Below are 24,225 nucleotides of genomic sequence, written 5' to 3'. Positions count from 1 at the left end.
AAAGGGTGGGATGGGTTGTGGGTAGTTTCTATATGGTCTTGAAGGATACCTGCAACAAAAGAACTTCCCATGTTTCTCCATGGCTATTCTGCTTGAGTAGAGACAATGTACACCCATATATTCCCCAGAAATGGACTTTTCCTTCTGTAGGCCTCCAAAAATAGACTAGTTCTTGCTACTTATTTCTCTTGTGCTCCTAGATATTTATACATAATTTCCCTTTCTGAAAGAGAAGAGACCTTACAATGCCCTTACAAATTTACATTAGCAACTACTCTGAAGCTCTGGATAGCCTGAATAGCCAAAAGGCTCTTTCATTAGTTCCTAGCAGTAAAATTACCAAATCAAAGTAAAGAAAGGAAAACACAGGTTTTCCATCTGCTTATTCGATTTATTGACCCATTCGCAGAAAGGCAGAGCAGCTGACTAGTTTAGACCTTTATAGCTGCAAAGGTCTTAACCCACACAGGTTACCCGGGCTTTTAAAAGCTACTTTAAATTACCTGCACCTGGGGAATCATTTCTCTTGTGCCTCAAGAACACAGAAAAGAACTGCAATCCAGCAACACTGCACCCCACTCCCAGCTCTTCCAAATCTCCAAGAGTCCGCTCTCCACAAATGCTCTGCAGTTAGAGCAGAGTAAGGAAGGCTTCCCGGGGTAAGCGTTGGGATTGCTGCTCTCTGACCTGACCGCAACCACAAGGGCAGCTAATTGCAGGATCACAACCATGGCTCTATTACACTGTCAGCCATGTGTCTGCTTGGGGAAGGGGAAGAGCATTTTGGTCCAATCTTTACAATTATCATAGCTTTACCTGGATATCTTACCTGGATAAGAGATCTGTCATGTTTTCCTCATTCATCCCACCAAAGACTTTAAACTTCTTTAGATTGCAGACATGTGTTTTCTCGTATTTGCCAAATGTGATACTCTGGACTATGGCAGGTCTTTCAAGTTTCAGAATCAAATACTGCGGAAGAAAGGACAGTGAATTTTAATATTCAAGCCAAGGCTGCAAAACACACTAAGGGAGAAGCATTACAGCCTTCAAAAAATTCAGTTTACAAAGCCAGAGAATGAAAGATGAGTCCTCCCCATTATTATATTATCCCTTTTGCTCCTGGAATGAAGCAAAGGTCTTTTAGGAATAGGACTTTAAAAAGAAGCTTATCCAGGAAAAAGAGTTGCTTGAACTACCTATCCCTAGGCATTTCTATTCAGGGCTTAGATACATTTCTTCAAGTTGGATGCAAGACTTCCTGAAATCTGGCAAATAGGATCAAACTACTGAGAGTGATGATTCAAACACCCACTACAGCCTGAAATGAAACCTAAACTGAATGCACAATTAGATAAATACAGTATGTTCCACATGCTAAGAACACCAAATTACTTTTCCTCTCTGGGCTCACACTATTTAACCACTGAACACAGACTAAGTTTGATGTGTGGCTAACATAGGAACCAACTGCTTATTAACCACGCCAAATAAAAACAAGCCACTAAGACAATAAAGGAGCTTTACACATAAAAAAGACAAAACATTCTCCCTTGTGCTCCCCCCTCACATAGATGTCCCCCCCACACAGTGTATGAATAGTCAGATTATTTATATTCAGGCCCCAGCTACCAGCTTCACCAGCACTGCTGGATGAACAGATCTGTTCCAGTTCTGAGCCCTCAGTTCCAGCAGGACAGGGAACTGCTGGAGAAGGTCCAGCACAGGGCAACAAAGATGCTGAAGGGAGTGGAGCATCTCCCGTGTGAGGAAAGGCTGAGGGAGCTGGGGCTCTGGAGCTGGACAAGAGGAGACTGAGGGGTGACCTCATTCATGTTTATAAATATGTAAAGGGTGAGTGTGAGGAGGATGGAGCCAGGCTCTTCTCGGTGACAACCAGTGATAAGACATGGGGCAATGGGTACAAACTGGAACACAAGAGGTTCCACTTAAATATAAGAAGAAACTTCTTCCTGGTGAGGGTGACAGAGCCTGGCCCAGGCTGCCCAGGGGGGTTGTGGAGTCTCCTTCTCTGCAGACATTCCAACCCACCTGGACACCTTCCTGTGTAACCTCATCTGGGTGTTCCTGCTCCATGGGGGGATTGCACTGGATGAGCTTTCCAGGTCCCTTCCAATCCCTGACATTCTGTGAACAGCATATGCAGAGAAGCACTTGCACCATTCATCAGGGACCATCAAGCACCAAGCTTATTTAACCTTCTGCTACCAAATAGGTCTTAGAGAGAGCCTAGAGACATCCTGTTTTGCAGAATACGTTGTTTTATACCTGAAAACAATGTGTTTAATTCCCTTCCCTGACTTCTCAGAAATAAGCAGTACGCAGAGAAACGGGACTAATTGCAGAATCAAAATTACTCATCATACTGGATTTTGTTACAAAACCCTGTGGTCCAGGCTACAGCACAAGCATGTCAGCAAGGGCTGGGGAACACCTCCCACCACAGGCACTGCTGGTGGCCCTTTTCACCAAGCAGCAGCACAGCCAAAACCAGACATGACATAGTATTTTGACTCTTTCATCGACATAGAATCATTTTGGTTGAAAAAGACCTATAAGATCATCAAGTCCAACAGTTAACCTATCACTGTCAAGTCCACCTCTGAACCATGTCCCTAAGAACGTCATCTACGTGTCTTTTAAACTCCTCCAGAGATGGTGACTCCACCACTGCCCTGGGCAGCCTGTTCCATCATCATAGATTATTTACATTCATGTGGCTGCTTTCAATGGTTCCTGAATAAAGACTAGTATTTCCCCTTAAAGTGTCAAGAGCATCACCCTGCTTGTGCTAAACAGCTCCTTCAGGATAACAATTGTACCCTAGAAGCGTTTCTTTGGGGTGAAAAGCAGAACAAGTTTTTCCCATCCATTCATTTCTCAGTCTTTCTGTCATGGCCCTATAAAGCAACTAATTCCAAATTTCGGAGCAGCACTGACATCATTCTAGTAGCATCAGGATAAATGTGTGATCTCAATAGCTGGTTCTCACTATGTTTCCAAAAAGCTTAGTTTAAAACTAGTATATATAGTGGTTACAGATGATAATGGAGACTGGATATGGAAGATTTACTGCCAAATACGTTTCCAGGAACTCAAAGATTTTCAGAATGAAGACAATAAACCAGTATCAGCACTGTCATGGTCCAACAAAAGAATGCTTTGGTGCTTTTCCAGATTTTAGGTTTTTTTTAATGGAAAACTTTAGTTTTGCAGATAACACTATCAACCTTAATGTCAGATCCCACTAGTTTAACTAGCATTAAGCCATGCTTTTGTTCCAAAGTACTCCCCAAACTTCAGAAAAAAAAAAAAACAAAGTTCTATCCAGAAAACAGATTTTTCTAAAGCAGAGAAACGGAAGGGATGAGCAAAAAGCTGGTCCTGTAATGAGTAAGGCAGTACTTGATACATGGCACAGCCCGCTGCCAAAATTCCCATGCAGAACAGACAGTACACAAAAACGTCTGAGAACTCCTCCTACACCATCGTATCTTCCCTGCAGATTTCTACCGAAGCTGAAAAAGCGAAGCTAACGCTACCAGCATCAGCAACTGCAATTCTTAATCTTGCTGGAATCATAAACCTGATGTTTGGGTCACGAAGACATACTTTTCTCCAGTATCATGCAAGGTTTGCAAAAGCTTGGCACAAACATCATCCTGCATTATTCAATTTTTTTTTTTTTTTGCTCTAAATTAAGGGAGAGAAAAGCAGGACCGCAGTTAAACTGTTTATCTTGGCATATGTGCCTAGAAGGAAGAAAGGAATGGCAATTACTCCATATGGCCAGCAGTGATTTCTTAAACCTACGGACAGGGAAGGAACTCTGCAGCTCTCCTCGCTGGTTCCACACATCCCATCGCTTGATGAGTCAGGCAGACGCTACAGAAAATATAACCACAAAAGCTAAAGACAATCTTTTTGTGAATTTATCTGCCATCTGAAGCAGAAGACATTTGATTCAAGGCTTGTGCCCTAATACCTGTACCTATGTACGCAACTTTATTTTTTTTTCTTTAATACATCTATATACGTAGATTATTTTTGCTTTTTTGTATAATGCTGCTGCCACTGTGGGTACAGGCTACAAATCTCACTGATGTTGATAAAAATATATTGCCTCAAGAGCCGCAAACAGCTGGCTGCACGGATATTTTTGGACTGCTACCAGGATTTTAGAGGTGACAGACTATTCTCTGTAGCCTTCAAAGATGTGATAAAAGTACACAGAAGATCAAGTGATTTACTAAACGCTGAGAGAACAAGTCTATGAGATTTCAGACAAATACATAGATCACGATATTTGACATTTTTCTGTCCTATTGCTATAAGCAACGTCAGTATGTTTAACGTCCAAGTATTCATGAAGTATTCCAAAAATCCAAATATAAACGGAAGTGTTTGTTCATTAGAGACACAGCATACAGACACTAATTGGAGTAACCGTGCAAAAACCTAAAGCCTAATTCTTAAGCCTCAAATTACAACACTTACAAAAATGATGCTATGAAACATCAGAAGAGTAAAACTTCTGGTTTATGATTAAAAGCATTTGTAAGTGAAGATGCCCAAAGGGCAGAGTAAGTCACATATGGCATTTCAGCACCTCAACAGTTTGTTACTGTACATTCAAAAAAGCAAATCCAGTCCTATCACACTAGAAGCTGCCGCAGAATTCCAAACGTTTTTGAAGCTCTGGTCTGTGCTACCATTTGATGACAACCATATGCATGCTGCTGCATCACACAGCTGAGTGCAAACTTTATTAATGTACTTTAAATTAGTTCCTGATACGATCTACACAGCAGGACAGAAATCAAGAGAGGAAAACTGGTCTTCTCAGATGCAGAACTGAAACCAATTGTTTGGACGGTGTCACTAACTTCATACATATGCTCTTTAACTGTTCAGCATTTACATTTCCACATCAAACATGTTGGAGGAGATTCCCAACTGCACTACGCAAGCTGTCTGTGCAATTAGAGTCATATTATTATATTTTATTCATTTCTTTCTCTTTGAGCATTTCTGCTTAAGCATTTTTGTATTAGGGGGTAACGAAACTCATTTTGTGTATTTATTTTCACATGCAATACAACCAAGACACTCAAGAGGGGCTGCCCTTGTCCAATACATAAACCTACCCATTGCTTTTGCAATTAGGCTTGCGACTAAACCATCATCTATCCTTTTGTTCTACACATTATTAATCAAGCCACTCAGGGGAATTAAATGTTCTTCTGCACGCAGTCTTCCAAGTCAGATCATCACTGGAGCCACGTGCATTTATCACAGGCCTGTGGGTCTTCAGCATTACCAACCTTATTGCTTCACACTTCCTATGTAAGCCTAGAACCAGTTTAAAAATGGAATGATCAGCCCTCTTCTGCCTGAATAGGTTACTATATAACAGGTTTGTTATTGAATATGTAATTTCTGGGTCATTCTATTTCAAGACTCAGGAAAGATATCTAGTTTAATAAACAGAAAAGCAGTTGTCTCATGTATCTCCTTTCACTGGCACTCATTCATAACCAACCAGTGGCTTTCATAGCCATGAGAATTATTTAACTCTACCATACCCAGAAAACTAGGAAAACCTATGACTAAATACAGTCACGTGGCAGCATTTCAAGTGTCTAAACTTCCACTTCCATTTACCTTCCCTTTTCAAAAAAGTTTAATATGGACTCTGGCACATTTACTGCAAAGCACAGATCTTTGTTGAGTTACTGAACACATGCTCTGATTTCTCACCCCTTTTCTTCTGATTCATCCTCATCCCAGCAAGAGAAGCGCTCTGAAAGGCCTGGAGGGGGTTTGTTTCACTCAACAAGGGAAGAGAATAAATCAAAATTTACAGATTCACTCATATTTTGACCTCTAAGCCAGCACAGCACTACCACCCTGGCAGGGAATTACTAAACTCTTACATTAAGGTGAAACACTCCGATGAGACAAACACTAACAATTAGGGCTGCAGCTTATTAAAATATCTCACAGCACGTTCCAGTGAGCATGACTAACATTAATCCTTGTGTTGTATCTTCTTGTAGTTTCGGCTAACAAAGTCTGAAACAAGGAAAGCTTTATTTTACCAAGTTTCAGTTCATTTCCTGTCCCGGACTATTATGGCCGCCCACACAATTTAACGAGTGCGTCACCACAAAAGCAACCAATTTTTAAATGAAGTGATGCCAGCACAGAAGCCATAAAATCCTTTGCAACTTCATTTTCTATAGGATACATGATGTTTATTTGGGGGATTAAAAGTTGTGTATATATCATCATTTTTCGGAATTCAAAATACCCATCTTGTAACATAAAACAACTGATTTGCCCCCAGCTCCTCAGCACCCTTATGATTCTGCCAATCACTATTTCAACTGAAGTTTTCCAAGCTAAGAATCTTCCTTAAGCGCTTCAGCCTGCAAGGAGGAGGAAGCAGAAGACGTGCATAAAAGTTTTACCTGCATTAAAATTTGGCAGTGTTTCAATGGGCAAGGTGCAAGAACTAGTTGCTTTTTTTCTTTAGAGCAAAATGCAACCAAATCTGAATTTCTTTTGTCAATTATGAGACAACACAATTTGGAACTGTTTCTCTCTGTACACACCAAAATAATGAATAACAAAAACCGCATTCTTTGCACGCAGGCCTCTTCTGCAAATTTTAACTCCCCATTCTCTCTTTCCAGTTAATTTTTCAACAAAGAAGTTACACTGTAAAAATGCTTTACATGTATAATTAAACACTCAGGTTAGAAGCATGAGAATTAGATAAAGTACATATTAGAGACACTGCAAAGACATTATTTCTCCCCCTGGGCTTCCTGAATACATGAGCCACTGGGCAGCATTTTATATTCTCACTGTTGGATGCAGAGATTTGAGTAAGAGGAATCCAGCAGGACGCCCTTTTCCACTTCAGCAGCCAGGTTTCTGTTGGTTTTGTCTTTAAATAACACAGAATAAAACTCTAATACTGTCTTGCCAATCTCAGTTACCACTACAAAGAAACTTTTTGCAAGTCATATAAAAGGATCTTAGATCTGGATACCTCACACATATATATATATATATATATATATGTACAATACTAATTCACCTCTCTTCTATCAAAAGTTTGATTTAAACTACTTGCTTAGCATGCAGAGCAGTGCCCTGTTCTCCAGGGCTGGATTCAGTAGTTCTGCATCAGCATCTTCATTCAGGCCATGATCAATACACATAAAATTGTTGTAAGACATCTAACAAGCTCATGTAGTTTATACAGAAGTCTACCACTCTAAATTATTCCCTGCTTAATCTACATGCCTGAATATAATTTGCATCACAGTTTGTCAGCTTTAAGTATAGGCTGGGAATATTCTAAAGCAGATAGTTACTAGAGATGTATTCCCATTCCAGAATCAGGTTTTTGAAAGCACAAAATATTCAGGATGGCTCAGAAAATGAAAGAAAAACTTTTAGCAACAACTAAAAGCACCTCAGGTGAAAAATCCAGTCCAAAGCTGCCCCCACAAGCCAACATGGCCATCTGAACAAGAGAGCCCTACAAAAAACATGTGCCTCCTGCATTAAAGGAAATAAAGGATGGTACAGACCGGGATAAAATACATGCTAAATACCCATTACCCTGCATCAATAGTTCCTAGATAGAATAAAATTGCTTCAGACTACAGATTAAATTCCTATGCTGTTTATCTATCTAAATATATATGTAAAAAAATTAAGTTAAGAGTAGTAGATGCACAGAGGCATCAAAAGGATCAAAAATATTAGACTTCAGGCAGGTTTATGAAACATACTGATGGAATAAACAGGATAGTTCTCCCTCTCCTCCCGAAAACACCCCACTTTTACAGACAACAGTATAGAACACTACCATGAAAAAACAATACATGAAAGCTTTTCAGTTGGATGAGATGACCTGACTATAGGGAGCCACCAGTCTAGACTACAGATTTTTAATGCACCTTCAAAGCCAAGTAGCAAGATTTACTTAGACAACAATTCTGTGAAACTTAACTCATGAGGAATACTCAGATTAAATAAGTAGATAAGCAGAAGAACTCCTCATGAGAGAGAGATTGCGCAACACACTGCTGTACATCAGTGCTTTAAACAAAATAATTTAAAGTAATCAGCATAAGAGGTATAGAAGCTCATCAAGCAGTACCAGACTATAAAGGCATAGATCTAGCACAAAGAGGAGGATAACACATTTATTGGAGAAAAAGAGATTAAGTAAAAGGATAAGCATATTTTTTTCTAGATAATCTAACAATCTAATTAACACTGAAAGCGCAAATTAGATGTTAAAATCAATACAAATCTTATTTTAATAAGGTGCTTAACCAACAGAAGAGGTGACACTTGTGTCTCTTTAAACAGAGTCTACATTGCTAAATGCACTATTAGGAGAAACAAATACAAGCTCCTTAGATCTAGGACTCAAGGCCAGCAAATTACAAGAGTTTCCAGTAGTGCCGACAAAGGGGGACCTGCACGCCTCATTAGCAGCTTAATCTAACCATAAGGTTCGATTATTTCCAGTATAACCACAATTGTCAAGGATGAAATGCAAAACTTCACCCATGAAAAACTAATTATTGAAAGATCACAAATTGCCGGAAATGTAAATACCTAATGTACCAACAACCTGCATTTTACTGAGGGAAAGCAGCCTATAAAAAAGCTGTCAATATAAATAGCAGCAGCCTACATTTAAAATAAAAACTCCAGCATTTATTAAGTGGTACAACACAGATACACAGTTGCAGAGATTCAGATGCTTACCTGGGGAGGATAATTGCTTTCTGAAGACCATCTGGAGGACTGATCATTTGGTTTATCCACCAAGATATTCCTAAAAAACGAGAAGCAAGAAGAAATTAAAGTAACAGCCATGTTGTACTTTACATCTCCAATAAGATATGTCATACACACAGATCAGTAACATTGTCATGCAGCTACCTAAATTGCTAGGCAGAGACTAAGGTTCACCCCCTTCTTCTTCACCACTGTTTTGCAGGACCCATCAAAATACGCCTCCAAGCCTCGTGGTTGTGAAATGGAGCGCCAAGTTGCGAAATAAATAAAAAAAAAATCCAAGTTGTGAAATAAATTTAAAACAGATGAATTTACGTAAGGCCCAAGTCCATTATGAAGTGGAAAAAACGGTCTCATTCACCTCAATGGGGTAAGAATTTTTCAATAAGCTTAAAATGATGAGCAGTAAAACAGTCGGTAAGCCAAAAACTATCCCTTATTAGACAAGCAATACTGGAAGGGAAAGATCGAGCTGCTAACCTACTTAAGCTTTCCTGGAGTGTTGGATATGACCATCTAACTCATGCTAAATTTTAACAAGTATTTTTCACAAGCTACAAGAGTAAAATAACACACAAGAAAGCAGAAGTTCAACTCTTCAACCAGCAAAATCACCTCCGAGGTGCTTTCTTACAGTTTGGAACAGCATAGCATTTAGGTAATGAACACAAACTCAGAATAGGTTTTTTGGCTAAAATGAAACAGATTCATCACGATAGTCATATGAGGAATCTGCCTTTCCCTTTCCTGTAAAGACATGGTAAAGCTCACCTCCCAGATTAAAAACTAAAGTCTCTAAAATATATAATTATCAGTAAGATAATGATGCACCACCTGCTGGACAGGGCTTACAAGCTCTACCATATCCAACTTAACAAACTCGCCAGCTTGTAAAACTTATGTAAAAAGAAGGAAGCAGTCATCAAAAGGCTTATGCCATCTCCATCTGCTGTGTAGGAGGGAAAGAACACAAGCATCTGGATTACTACAAAGGGCTGGAGGAAAAAGTGCTCATATAAAAGCTCAGAAGGGAAAGAGGTTAAGTCAGAGGTTGAGCGTTAACAGATAAATTAGCTCGCTCTTTCCGCACCACACAGATCAAAAGCACCGCGCTAGCAGGGGTATCCAAGCAGCCCCACACCGTGACAGGGTAGACAGTGAGGAGCTAGACCAGGGTGGCTCCTTAAAATACGTACATTTTAGAGAAATGGCCTAGCAGCCGTCCATCTGCAGGCTTCAAAAAGGGACATCTCAGGATTTTCATGCAGGTTCCCTCTCCCTTTAGCTGTTTTCCATCACAGCAAGGCATCTATTAACACAGCAATGCCAGTGCCAGTCCTGATCTGCAGCTGCTTTATTCACATATCCCCACGGGTAAAACGTGTTTGGACAACACATGGACATGCACTACCCTCTTGCTTTAACCCCTTCAAAATAGGACACATCAGGTCATCGATCTGCATAATTAAACATCCATCTGAGTTCAATCAGTTCCCAAAGTGAAGAGGCTCAACTCCAAGAGAAAAATCTAACCTCCATCTTTAATTACAACAGGGACAAATGAACCAACCAAACCAAAGGGGAGAATTTGGGAACTGATGAAACACGGATTTCTAATAGAAGTTGCCAGTCTCAAAGCTAAGTTACCACTAGAAGCTACAATCCTACCTGCAATCTTCTATACCACGCTACAGGCAAAAGGATATTGAAGTATTTCTTAATAACTTTCACTATCTGAAGAGAGAAAAAAACCTGCTAAACTTGAAGGACATATGTATCTTACACTACATACTTAAGGGACAGTAAGGCAGATAAAAAACAGTAAAAATGTATGGTTTCTCTCCTTTATGGAACTTTATTCCAGCACACAAGTAGACAATTTAGCCTACAGAATAATTATATTTACAATACTATTACATTTGTTTAAACATTAGACGATAAGCTCTTCGTACGTTGAGCAACATTTGCAGGAATCAGCACTGCTACATGGTCAGATAATGCCCTGCTTGAAACAGGCATTTTGTAACTGGGACAGATCCCAAAGACCATATTTTTAGAAGTGGATTTGTTTGCTTCTCCAGGTCAAAGATCAATTTGCCACAACCAAAGAGAACCTCAATCAGTACAGCTAGACAAGATAAAAATCCTTCAGAGACAGAGAAAAGGGATGGGCAGCTCACACATAATTAAGGCTAAAAAGAAATTTAGAAGAGAAGACAGCATCCATATAGTTGTAGCTATGTTTAAAAATACATGGGTTGTTAATTCATTAAGATTAAACAGATAGAAATCCATATGTACAAATAACGGTTTAGGAAAATTTATGGGCTCAAAAACTTGAAGGAACTGAAGCATTCCAACAGTCATGAGACAGCAAGAAACAACAAATGCATATCCTAATAGCACATCTCTTTCCATGTGAAGTCCTTTTTCTGTACATCACAACACTTGCACAGTACCTGAAGGCAAGCCTTTCAGATATGACAGCTAGATTAAAACCTCTGATAAACTTTAGAAGTGAAAATTCCTCTAACCCGATGACTTTCCACGGACTTTTCACAAGCCATTACAAAAGGTATTTGTAAGCCCCCAAGCTACCACAAGTACCAAATAGTTTTACGCAAGCTTTTCCTGTGAAAAAAAGCAACCCATTACATGCAGTTTGAGGTAACTCATAACCATAAACTGTGGATGCAAGATCTAGTCTAGCATAAATCTACAACACTGCCAAGAGGGACCATTCCACCCACTTGTGCCTGATCCTCCCCCTCCCTACACCAGCAGCTATAATAAAGATTAGCATAAATAACTTCTTTAGTCAGATCAGTTCTCCAATTCAGCTTAGTACTAGTGCCAGCACAAAAGGAGGAAAAAAAACACATGAGCAGCTGAATCTAGGTGAGGGTTTCATACTGGAATGAGCTCCCAATACCACTCTCCCACTGGTAAGTAACTACAAAAAAAAAAATTAGATGTTGTGGTACCTCTGCTACTTTGTGGGCAATCCTACCCCACACTAAAAGCTACTTTATTTGCACTGCAAACATGTCCTGAGGTGGTACTGGTGTGCCTTAAATTCATAACCTGGCTTCCTTCACGGCTGTTAGTGTCTAAGCCTTTATTGTAAGCGTTCCCATTGCTAAATAGAAGAAGTGGATCCTTCTGGCTGTTTTGCGTAGAAAACCCTCTTGGCAGAACACAGTGGAAGTTTCTTTTTATTAGCCATGCAGACACGGGTCATGCAACTGCTGGAAGTAGATAATTTTTCCTTTTACCAACCCAGAAACTGTCATATCCCTTGTACCAAGTGCTGGCTGATCTCTGCTGGAATTAGAGATGTCCCCACACTTGGTATTAGCAGAAGACTTCTCTGTGCAAAAAGCTCTCTGGTTTCAGGCATGACAATCACTAAAAAGTTTCTTTGATTCAGGAGGGAGAAATAGGATAGCTTTGCAGAATATACTGCAAATTAGTTTTAAGGCTGCTATGATTTGCATCTAACCTAAATATTTTCCTGAAGCTGCTATTAAAGAAATACATGACTTCAGGAACAAGTCCTTAAGAATAAACAAATGCAAAACACAAGCTTTGCTTGGCACATTCAAACTGCTCTTCAGAGAGCAGCTGTGCAGAAAAGGGCACACGCGCCTCCAAGAGCACTTGGAACTCAGACACAGCTCTTTGAGAAAACCACAGAGGTACCACACCAGTAAACTGTAAAAAGCATTTAAGTGCTACAAAAACACAGCCTGACTGAAAACGGACAAAGCTTGCCCTTCGCCACTGTCCATGTGACAATATTTTTCTTTTTTTTCCTACAACCATCCCAAAACAGATCATCAAGAATACACAGACTAGAATTTCCACTAAGCTCACTTTACAGAAGACTCTAAGGCATGGTGGGACAACTATTTCCAACACGTGGAACAATCACACCAGCCAGTACAAAGCATCAACCAAGATACTCTCAGCTGGCCTAGACACCAGAACAGACAGACAGTCTTAACCAAGGAAAAAAAAATACAACACAAACACCACACCACCAAAAAACCCTCTTCCACGGATCTGGAAAGAACTATGATAGGACAAGGGGTAATGGGTTCAAACTGGAACACAATTTGACAAGAAACTTCTTCACTGTAAGGGTAACAGACACTGGCCCAGGCTGCCCAGAGGGGTTGTGGAGTCTCCTTCTCTGCAGACATTCAAACCCACCTCGATGCCTTCCTGTGTAACCTCATCTGGCTGTTCATGCTCCAGTGGGGGGATTGCACTGGATGAGCTTTTGAGGTCCCTTCCAACCCCTGACACTCTAGGATTCTGTGAACTAGAGAAGTTTTTCTCCTGCAACTCTCAGAAATTCACTGCAAGTAAAGCTGATTTCAAACCACTTGGCTGTGATGTTTAAAAAGCCACATGTACTTATGGCTTTCCCCTAAAGGAGTTAAAAAAAACCTCAAAACACCATTAACTTTCTATATTTTGTTATAAAGTATTTCTTCTTTCTATTGGAAAAGTTCTCTGCTTAAAATGGCATAAGGATGTGAAGACATGAAAATTTTTTGGTTGAAACACAACAAAACATGCACAATTATTACACAGTACGCAGGTACATTCAGGAAAGAAATTTTTGGGGGCTTGGGTGTTATTTTTCAGCTTTGTATTTTTTAAAACGCAGTCCTTACCCTCACTACCAAGTAGCACAGGAGGACCTCTTCCATAGTAAAACTAAGTTTAAGTTAAACACATACACAAATGTTCAATTTTAAGTATTATACTGTCATGGGATTTGCCAACTTACTGCTCAAATTTGCTTCCACCTCCTCAGCTGCAGAGTTTCACACAAACATCCAGTTTCCTATAAATTTATTTCTATCAAAAGTAAAAATGCTAAGGGAGTACAGCATGCAAAAATAAACTGATTAATTAGAAATCACCTTACAGAAATGTACTTATCAGATCACAGCTGACTATAGTGGACAACAAAACAGGTGTCACGCAGCTCTGGTCTAGAAATAGTTCCATTAAAACCAGCTTCTCAATTATTGCTTTCAGTGCATAGATGACTTTTTTTTAAGCTGCCTGTCATCACTGCCAGCCCAACTAAAAAACAAATGCAAATTGACACTACTGCAGACATTTCCAGCAACACAAGTCAGAAAGTACTCCTTTTCACTATCCCCATCTAGTTAAGATTTCTTTAAACAAGATATTTTTGACTCATCGGTGTTTCCTCCCAACACACCAAGAATTAAATGTTACCAATAGTAACTAAAACTGCAGCAATATACTGAATTCCCAGCAAGTTAGCAGAGCCTGGTAAATAACTTCTATTTCAGTGACACTCAACAACCCTAAATCACAGATTAAACTTTTGACTGTATCACAGCTCTGAGCAACACAAATCCTCAGCAGCAAAAGCTCCCAGCTCCACATTGGTAATATGTAGAAAAAATAATATAAGATAAAGTCAGGTCTATTTGCATATGTTGGTAACCACAGTAACTTCACACAATTGTTCACCAGAGTAATTGCCCCAATGTTAAAGGATTTATAACTTAGATGCAATTTAGCTGGTAAGTGATGCCGAACCTTTAAGCTTAATATCAAGATTCATTCTCTCCCTGCACTAGCTTTGGTTTTAAATGTAAGAATTATTAGATCACCCAAACAGCAGATCTTAAAATCTACCTACTTTTGGAAAAGAAAAATAAATCAGCAATTACAAAGACTGCTTCACATTATCATCTTAGGGAACTGATACTAGTGAATATATGATTATCTGGAATCTTTTGCCCATTTCTTTTCACACTTGGTGTTCATTTCTACATGTCTAAGCCACGAGGATATGTGAAATCCAGCCTTTTAAGTGAGCTACAAAGTACTGACTTAAGCAACGTGGTGTGCGTGAAACCTGGCCTAAGTGGTATTCCTGAGCAGAAATAAATCCCTGGTTTGATAAAAAGAGTAAGGACACAATGAATTCTACCCTTCAACACCCAAGGAAAAAAGATGAAGGTATTAGGTTCTTCAGCTCATGGGATTTGTTGCCAATAGATAAAATACTGCAGTAAAATTTGTCAGAGTTTAAGACAACACCAGCCACAGCCACATTATAACAAAGTTCCATTTTCATTTTTAAAAAACCCTCCCTTATTGCTGGGAAAATAGTTCAGCCCATGTGTGAACACAGGGATTTCTACTGCCAGCAATCACCAGAAAAGCCACTGAACCTGGACTTCCCAAATCTTCCAATTCTTCAATGCACTTCAATATTGTGTTGCTCCCACTTGTCATTTCCAAAAGTATTTTCTTGGAAAGGTCCAGACCCTTCACAAGAAGACAGAGATAATCGATGTCTAGCACACATCTATGTAAATCCCCTGTGTGATATTTTGGAAACATCGCAAACTTGGTGGAGTATTTTTGTTTGACTAATGCACATATGGAAACATTTTACTAAGGCCAGGAAGTAGATTTAGGTCTCCTATGATTTCACAGCATTGCAACAATGCTCTTACACACCACAATATTAGTAGTATTTCCACCCAGAGGAATCCACAAAAACAAAGTGACTACATGTAGAGATATAAATTAATAATGTAAGCCATAAACACATCTTTAATATTCATCAGCACTGTAACTTCACACTTAGTAAAACATCTACCCAAAAACTGACAGCTGTAAAAGAATTTAAAGCAGACTATGTTTAACAAAACAGACCAAAGCCCCCTCATGCCAAAACTAATGTCAGATATGGAGCTTTTTCACCAAAACTCTATGGAAAACACCTCCTGGTTCCACACAGTACAACCTTCACTCTACTAGCTTTCCTTCAAAATCAAGGTTTTCTCACTAACAATGCACCTCGGGAAATACAGAAAACAAAATACTAACCTGGAAAAAAAAAAAAAAAATCAAGAAATATCAGCCTGTCATTAAGAACTAATTATCTTGGGAATCGTGCTACAAGTCAGAGATATCTGCCCCCAGAGCTACATTAAGGAATAATTCCTTATGATGGGGCAAAAGAAATAATTCCTGCAGAAGGGTACACGAGTTCCCAAATCAACATTACTTTGACATTTGACAGTTTCCAAACCCTGTACCAGAAAGCAGTTTTTTTAGGAGACAAAACATGCAAATTAGCAATAATATGCCATAGTGAAAGAGCAGGGTGGGAACTCATTCAGCAATTCCTTACTCACAGGTCAATTTACCTAATCCATTTTCTTTTCTTTCATTTTAATACTCTGTGTTAAGAGTATCTCCTCATTAATATGACTTTCAAGTGTAGAATAGGCTGGCAAATTAATATTTAAATAGTTACTATAAGAGCCAAATGCTGCTTAAAGTATGCGCTTACAGAAAAACATTCAAGAAAGATACAGGTAATGTCGTAAGCAAAGTTTCGGTGTTTTTCAGGCGCCTTCCCAAAGCTTGAGAATGACACAATGAAGCCAGCAGTCAGTCTGGGGAGAAAAGGCAGAGAGGACTGAGGAAAACACCACCAAAAATTAGAATGATCTGTGTGCAATTTTTCTCCATTATCCAGATCACGTCGTTTTCCAGGAACTGCAGAACACGCCAACAGAGGAGGAACACGCACTATTAACCCAATTGCTTTTGCAGTTTAAATTCAGACATGCAGGCTTCCATCCTCAATGTAAATATATGGTTGTGTTCCTTGATTTAAATTGATCAAGGAAATAATTTCTCAGGTATTATTCATACTGAGCTTCAAGTAATGACAAAAATAGCAACTACCTAAAGCAATAAACTACTCTACATGTTCAGCATTCCCTCCTCCCCTTCCAGTAACAAGTATATTATTGAATTTGCACCCCACTGAACATACAGTCCACTGTTCCTACAAAATTCAGCAGGCTGTAGTCTAAAAAGCAAAACTACATTTGGGTTTAGAAGTTTATATTAACATGCAATTAAAGTAAATCAAGCACCGTCTTGCTTTGGAAGTTTCAAACAGGCTGACCTCTAGAAAAACGACCAAATCAATGCTGCACACACCACTTAACCTCAATTGAAAAATCATGATCACATCATCAAATCAATAGTGGCAATAAACCTAACAGTGCATTCTAACAGTGATCTGCTAGAAAGATGATGAATGTGCAGAATAAAACACTATATTTTTGCCAAGAATATATTAAAAAAAAATCAAACAGGCTGTACATGCTCTCTGAGCACTAACAACAGTTATTCCAAATGTGCTCTGAAATAGTGTTTTAGTCTTTAAGCAAGTAATTAGCAATCAGGAGCTAGAAAACCTTTATTAAGTTTGCAGGATATAAAGCCACATACAGAACAAATGATCCATAATCTGATGATGTTACCACCTCCTATTAAAATTTTACATTCTTAATGTTCTCCAAAAATGCCATCCCAGAAAAGGCTGAATATCAGAGTAATCCAGGTTCTGCCAGGTGAGTCACACCAGGGAACCAGAGCAATTAGCATTTCACCTTCATCCTTCTGCCAGTGAATAAAACTCTCATCTAATCTCCTAAATAAGGGTTATATTTTAACAGCAGCTTACAGAAATTTCTGCTTATGCTACCATATTAGTAATTTTACCCAGGAAGCAAGAGTTTCTGATGCCAATATAAGGAAGGAACAACTTCATAACTTTGATTTTTTTTCGCTAAATCCACCTCACTGACCTTTTTCTTTCTCACTTCACCTTATCAGACACTAGAGAAGCACCTTACGTATTCAATCTGCCAGTGACTTTCTTTTCTACAGAAATATTTGGCTTTCTAAGTACGGAATTTGAGCTTTCACAGAAAAATCCCAGGCTACAGAAACGATATAAGCAAGAGGGAAAATGCATGTCAGAACATGAGATTGTCTAGAAACATCCAGAGAATTCACATAAACAAGTGGGGAAAAAAGACTTTCCACTGGACACTGAAAAAGACAAGAGGCAGAACTGAGAACATTTCTGTATAGAGGGTTCATCTGAGGGGAACGGAGTCACTCAGCTCGCTTCATTAGCCACTGTTTGCATTCCCAGCTCATTTTAGTAAACGTTAAAAGTATTGATCAGCATTGCAAAGACATCAGGAGCAAGTAATTACAGTCAGCAGGTGTGCCCGTTCATCTTCCTATATCTAAAGGTAAATGGATTAGAACAAGGTAAGTGAATTGACTACATTAAAATACTCACGTAAAGCTATAAATGATGACATTAATTTGAAAAAAAAATAATGCTTATATGCACAAAAAACCCCCAAAGTTGCAGTTCTACAACTAGAATGGAAACGATCACTGCTATGTAACTGAAGCTATTTAAGAAACCATGAGACATAAGCAGTATCTTAAAGAATTCCAGCATATGGACGACGAGCACAGCTCATCCTGACAGAGAAACTCAATCACAATTTGCTAGTCCACTGGTTTATTCTGGTTTAGATAGCCCTAAACCACTGAAGGAAACAGAGCTCAGTATCAGAAAACAGAACAGAAAAAACAAACCTTTTCATTAGTCATGACTATCTCAGATTGAACATGAGATTCTACAAGACATGGATGCATATGCAACAGGGTTTATGAACTATAAGGTACAGATCTGAATCATCAGTTTTGCATCGCAGGAGGAGAAACTGAGAATCACATTTCACTAGGCACAAATACATGTTTTTTCTTGTTACAGAAATCTCAGAGAACAGAGTAGCTGGAATTAAGGTTATTTTCTGGATTTTTTTTTCTTTTTTAAAAAAAATCCCTGTGGGCTTTACCTCAAGAAGTTTGTTACACACATTCTCATTACCTTCTTACTAATGCTCTGCAACAACTTAGATTCAAAAACACAGGACAGAACATCTCTGTTTCAGAGTAAACACAGCAGGAGATGTTTGGTTAGACTGGGCAGGAACTTACTGTCTAATCCTCCTAACTAAAAAGCAAAAAAGTGTGCATTCTCTCTTTACAAGTCTACAAGACACTCACACTTTACTATTAAAGAATCTTTCACTTAGTTTACTACTCCTGGTTTGATGGAAATACAGAAAACCAATAAAAACACACAATTATTTTAAGTGTATTGTAACAAATCAGCTGGATCCTTCTGTATTCCACTATGCTTTTACAAGAGAGAGACAGTCATCCAGCCTTCAGCATTCCATGCAGTACCACAAAAGGTGTAAAACTGGAAAAGACTGGAATTACTAGAGTAACTGAAATCCACAGTGAAATAGATTAAAATGGGTTTCAATGAAAAAAGTGACTACCAATTAGGAGGAGGTTGCCAATGGCATTTAATTATCAGCTTAGTAACAAAACTTGTTTTATATTCTTAATGATCTTAGCACAAGAAATAAGTGAGAAAAATATCAATAAAAATCCTAAAGTCAAATCTAGGAAATCCACTGATCTTCCTCTACAGAGATATCCTACACAAAAACCCGAATGACTCTGAAGATCTGAGCACTAGAAATGGGACGAAACTTCCTAGCAAAGGTACATGACTAACATAATAGAATCAAACACTCTTGGAAATCTCTAAAGTGGGATTTCAGCTGTAAAAAACAGTGGCAGAAGGACCTGAGGTCACTGGCCAGCTACAAGATACCATCAGTTGCAAGTCCGATGCAAACAACAGAAACCATGGTCCTAAGGACACAGCAATTTAGTATCTGGCAACAGAAAAAGATGCACAATACTACACCTCTTATTCACCTGAGCAGGCAGTTTAAACAGGGGCAGGTACAAAAACGGCTATTAAAAAAAAAATCAGGATATGAAATGCTTCTCTCAGAATGCAGAGCAGTAGCTTTCAGATATCTTCCTCATAAAAAGTTTGAACTAGGGTTACATTACCTTCTATAAATTGTTTATTCCCTCCTCATCCAAAAAAAGAAGTGATTGAGCTCATCCCTTTCTGCAGAAGGCCAGAGGAGAGAGGGGAATAAAGTCCAGGTCTCTCTCTCTTTGCGTATGTCAAAAAGACACTAGCATCTGTTTGTGCAGCTCATGTGAAGTGACTGGTGGTGGTGGGGAAACCCCTCAGCCGGTCCCTTACGAGACATCAGGGAGCAGGCTCCCACGTGGCTCCGTTCCTTCGGGGAAGAACCGCGGACAGGCACGAAGGGATCGGATGGAGGAGGCTCAGGCGACGTGCTGGGCTGAACATTTTCCAAGTTGGACAAGCTGAAGCCTCTCAACACACTCTTGCCTCCGCACACACAGAGTGTCTCTGGAAACACCAGATGTTTCAAGAACAAATTTCCTCTTGGATCAATTTTCTTCCCAAAGGCGCAACCTCCCCTACAACACAGCCTGAACTAGACACTATTACTAAACCAGCTCTTTCACATCTGCCCACAGAGTTTTTAAAGTAAATATCCAAGTCAGTCTTCCTGCTGGTAGCTACAATCCAACAGGACAACTCCAGCAGCTTGGAAAACAGTAGAACTAATCTTTAGCAGACCCAAGAAGGACAATTTTCATTTAACATTTGGAAAAGGCTTTGCAAACATGCAGGTAGCTGTAGCACTGGTAAAACAGCTAGAAATTAGATCCAGCACTAACTAATCCCCTAGCAGCACCACCAAACACAAGAAACTTCTGTCACTGAAAGAAAACTGATGTTTTTCAAGTTGTTTTTTGTTGTGGCTTTTGTTGGGTTTTTTTTAAATTAAAACAAGCAGTTATCAGGTGATTTCAGTGCTCTGAAAAGTTTCACTGTCAGTTCAGCATCACAAACAGATGGGATATAAGTTACTAGACATCTAATTTCTTCCCTAGACAGCAGTAACAATTTTATTTCATAGCTTTGTTTTACATTTAAAACCATACAACTACTTATGAAGTGAGTTTAAATCACAAGAAGCTGACAAAGAACGTGGACGATAAACTCTGTTCCTCTTCCACAAGCACTTTGATTGCAATACCACAGCTCCCAATAACTAGAAACATTATTAAATCAAGTAGTGTACTCCAACATACATTATGCCAGAGTCCCTCTTCTACTTCAAGGTTAAAGTGGTTTCTTCCTACATATACTAAAAAACTTACTGAACTACGGTATAACCAGAATTCCCAATATACTTCCAAAAAAGCACCATTCTGTTCCACATATTAAATACTAAGACTTTTAGCTCTGTGTGTTCATCCCACAGTATGTCCCTGTCCCAGCCATTGTAAAGTTCTCCATCTTTACTCCCCCCCCCAAAAACCTACTCTCCCATATGTTTCTTTATACATTTTCTCCTTTCAAGAATCTAATCTCAAATTGCAGGTTAAAGCCACCGCTTTCCATTTCAGATCGTATTTAAGCTCTCTCCCAGAACACAGGAATCAAAAGTCAGCAGATAACAAGTAAAAACCAAAACTTCCACAGAAGACAACACACAAGCATTAGGACCAGCATCCCTTGGACTAAGGTCAGCATGCTGGAGAATAAACCCATCACTGGGATTATCCAACACTGCTTAGGAGCCTTTAAAATTGTTTTTACTGATGATAAGCATATATAAAGAACAGTCAAATGCAAGGTCATGGATTTGAAAAACACCAGCCCTACTATAGGACAGGGAATTGTATCACAGAAGACAATGACATTAAGGACTTCGGGCAGCACTGCAGATACCACGTGAATATTAATTCACACAAGTCTGTAGCAAAAAAAGACTAATAGGAGCCTTGGAAAGCAATATCAAGGAGAAAGATGGTATTATCTCTTTGTATTACATCAGTGAGATCAATAATGGACCGTCATCCTTCAGTTCAGGGACCAACACTTCAATACAACATCGAAAGCCAGAAAAGCTGGAATACCTAACTACAAGTATGATCCTGAAGGAAACAACTTAAAGTCTTTTTAACAATAAAGGTAAAGAGATTTCTTAATTATCACCAAAGATTTTCAAATTAGACAAGAACCCAGTTCTTTTTAATATCTAACAAAGCAAATATACAGAAAGATACAACAACTAGGAGTTTGGTCAGAAAAACTTTCTTTTTAAAGGTTTGCTTCATTTTGGAAAGTGAAATAATTCATTACCTTAATTATTAACAAATGAGGCAACCCTGGCACTTGTCAACAGTGGGTGACTTAAAGGTATTTAAATCAAAAGTTATTACATTCAGCCCAATAAATGACCAGACAAGACTCTACAGCCTGCAAGGACTAAGGTGTCCAAGCAGTGTAAATCCCACTGCTCCTCCCAACCTCCAACACCAACATGATCTTATCAAAAAGGTGTATCAAAAACAGCACCTCTAGACCATCTTATAATCAACTCAAATCTTACTTTCAGTAACTAAAGGAATTTCAGAGGCCATAGCTGGACTGCCACATGGCCAAGTCTCTCATTCAGAATGGGTTCACATTAGTACAGCAGCACAAACTGATGACTGCAAAATACAACTCCAGTCTCCTTTAACCACACCAAAACCTTTTTTAGTTAAAAAGTTAGGTTTTCTTAGTTAAAAAGTAGGACAGGAGGACAGCAAATGACCCCATTACCCCAAAACCACACAGGCCAGGTGAGGGTAGCCCAGCAATCCTCCAGCACATCAGAGGTCAAGGGCAGGAAAGGAAGCCTGGCTGCCAAAAAACACACTGTCCACAGGCACCTGACATACCCAAAAACTGCTGGGGGGGGGGGGGGGGGGCTGGGGGAAAGGTTTACTTACCCTTCTCCCCATTTAACCTGGTAACCAGCCTTGCCCCCACACAGTGCCCATTTTTCCCCCAACTCTGAGGCCAACTTCTCCTTTCGTCTATCCCCACCTTGGCATCACACCCCCCTGCATACACTGTCCTGCTCCCTCAAGCCTGGTGCTAAACCTTGCCAACCCTCAGTCTGCCGACCAGGCTACCCTCACCTACCGCCCCCAAACCTGCAGCCCAGGCCCTGCACCCCACACACAGACCCCCTCCCAAATCTGTTAACCAACCACTCTCCCAAACACACACCCCCAAATGCTGGTGCTAAACCCCCTCCCCAAACACCTTCTCAGACCTGCTGACCACACAGATCCCTAAATTCTGCTGACCAGGCCTTCCCACACACACAGCCCCTCAAAACTCTGCTGACTGCTTCCTCCCCCCACACACACAGCCCCTCCAAACCCTGATAAGCACCTCACAGAACCACAGGATGGTTGGGGTTGGAAGGGACCTCTGGAGATCATCCAGTCCAACCCACCTGCTAACGCAGGGTCACCAGAGCAGATCACACAGGAAGGTGCCCAGGTGGGTTTGAATGTCTCCAGAGAAGGAGACTCCACAACCTCTCTGGGCAGCCTGGGCCAGGCTCTGGCACCTCAAAGGAAACAAGTTTCTCCTCATATTCAGATGGAACCTCCTGTGCTTCAGTCTGTGCCCGTTGCCCCTCATCCTGTCACTGGGCACCACTGAACAGAGTCTGGTCCATCCTCTGACACCCACCCTGGAGACACTTATAATCATTGATGAGATCTCCTCTCAGCTTCTCTTCTCCAGCTGAACAGCCCCAGCTCTCTCAGTCTCTTCTCATCAGAAAGGTGATCCAGAACCCTCAGCATCTTTGTGCCCACCACTGGACTTCTCCAGTAATTCCTTGTCCTTCTTAAACTGAGGAGAACTTAAACCTTCTCCCCCACAAACAGCCCCTCCAAAACCTACTGCACAGGCCCTCCCTCACAAACATCCCGCCAAACCCTGCTGTACACACCCGCTCCCGCATAGAGCCCCAAAAACCGCTGACCTCCCACATAACGCCCCTAAACCCCGCTGACCAGCCCCTCCCCCACACACAGCCCGCCACCTCCGGGCCTGCCGTCACCAGACCCCACAGCCCGGGGACTCAAACCAGCCCAAGCCGCCCCGGTCCCTTCTCAATAGGGTCCCCGGGCCCGCGTTCCCCCGGAGCCGCCGCCACCGCGGCCTCCCCACACAGGCCGCGGCAAAGGGCCCAGCGCAGGCCCGGCAACCCGCCGCGGCACGGAGCGGCCCAAAGGCGAGATAGGGGTCGAGACCGGGACTCACTCAGGCAGGTATGTGGAGGAGAAGCTGCTCCAGCGGTGCAGGGTATAGCCCAGGACCCGGCTCTCGGGGCCCGCCGGCCCCGCCGCCGCCATCTTGTTGTCAGCGGCCCCAACAGCGACCGCGCGGGGCGGGGCCGCGCTCTTAAAGGAGCCGCACGGGCGGGGGCGGCGGGGCCTGTGGGGTTAAAATGGCAGGGGTGGGGGGGTTGTTTTGGTTGGAAAAAGCCCCCAAGAGCATTGAGTCTAGCTGTTATCCCAACTCTGACACTAAACTGTGTCCCTGGGAACCTCTTCTACGTGTCTTTTAAACATCTCCAGCGATGGTGATGCCACCAGTGCCCTGGGCAGCCTGTTTTAATGCCTGACAAGCCTTTC

At 40.6% G+C, this 24,225-nt stretch overlaps 1 protein-coding gene across 5 annotated transcripts in view; it reads right to left on the bottom strand.

Annotated features, from left to right (window-relative positions):
• MKLN1 (muskelin 1) overlaps positions 1-23,994 on the bottom strand; it is a 106,194-nt gene extending 82,200 nt beyond the window's left edge. For 2 of the 5 annotated variants that reach the window (XM_065049315.1, XM_021289851.2), the window contains exons 1-3: positions 9,001-9,078; positions 8,824-8,893; positions 830-972 (exon numbers count right to left, since the gene is read on the bottom strand). In XM_065049315.1, coding sequence (XP_064905387.1) covers positions 830-864 — 35 coding nt within the window. In that variant the 5' untranslated portion in view covers positions 865-972; positions 8,824-8,893; positions 9,001-9,078. Of the gene's footprint in view, positions 1-829; positions 973-8,823; positions 8,894-9,000; positions 9,079-10,052; positions 10,166-23,851 lie in introns of those variants that run through there. The other 3 variants (XM_065049314.1, XM_065049316.1, XM_005504098.3) reach the window with 3 other exon arrangements.
• Positions 23,995-24,225: the final 231 nt, after the last annotated feature.

This window comes from Columba livia, chromosome 1 (genome assembly GCF_036013475.1).
Source record: "Columba livia isolate bColLiv1 breed racing homer chromosome 1, bColLiv1.pat.W.v2, whole genome shotgun sequence".
NCBI lineage: Eukaryota > Metazoa > Chordata > Aves > Columbiformes > Columbidae > Columba > Columba livia.
Note: the sequence above shows the minus strand (reverse complement) of the source record. Positions and strands in the feature narration are given on the sequence as shown.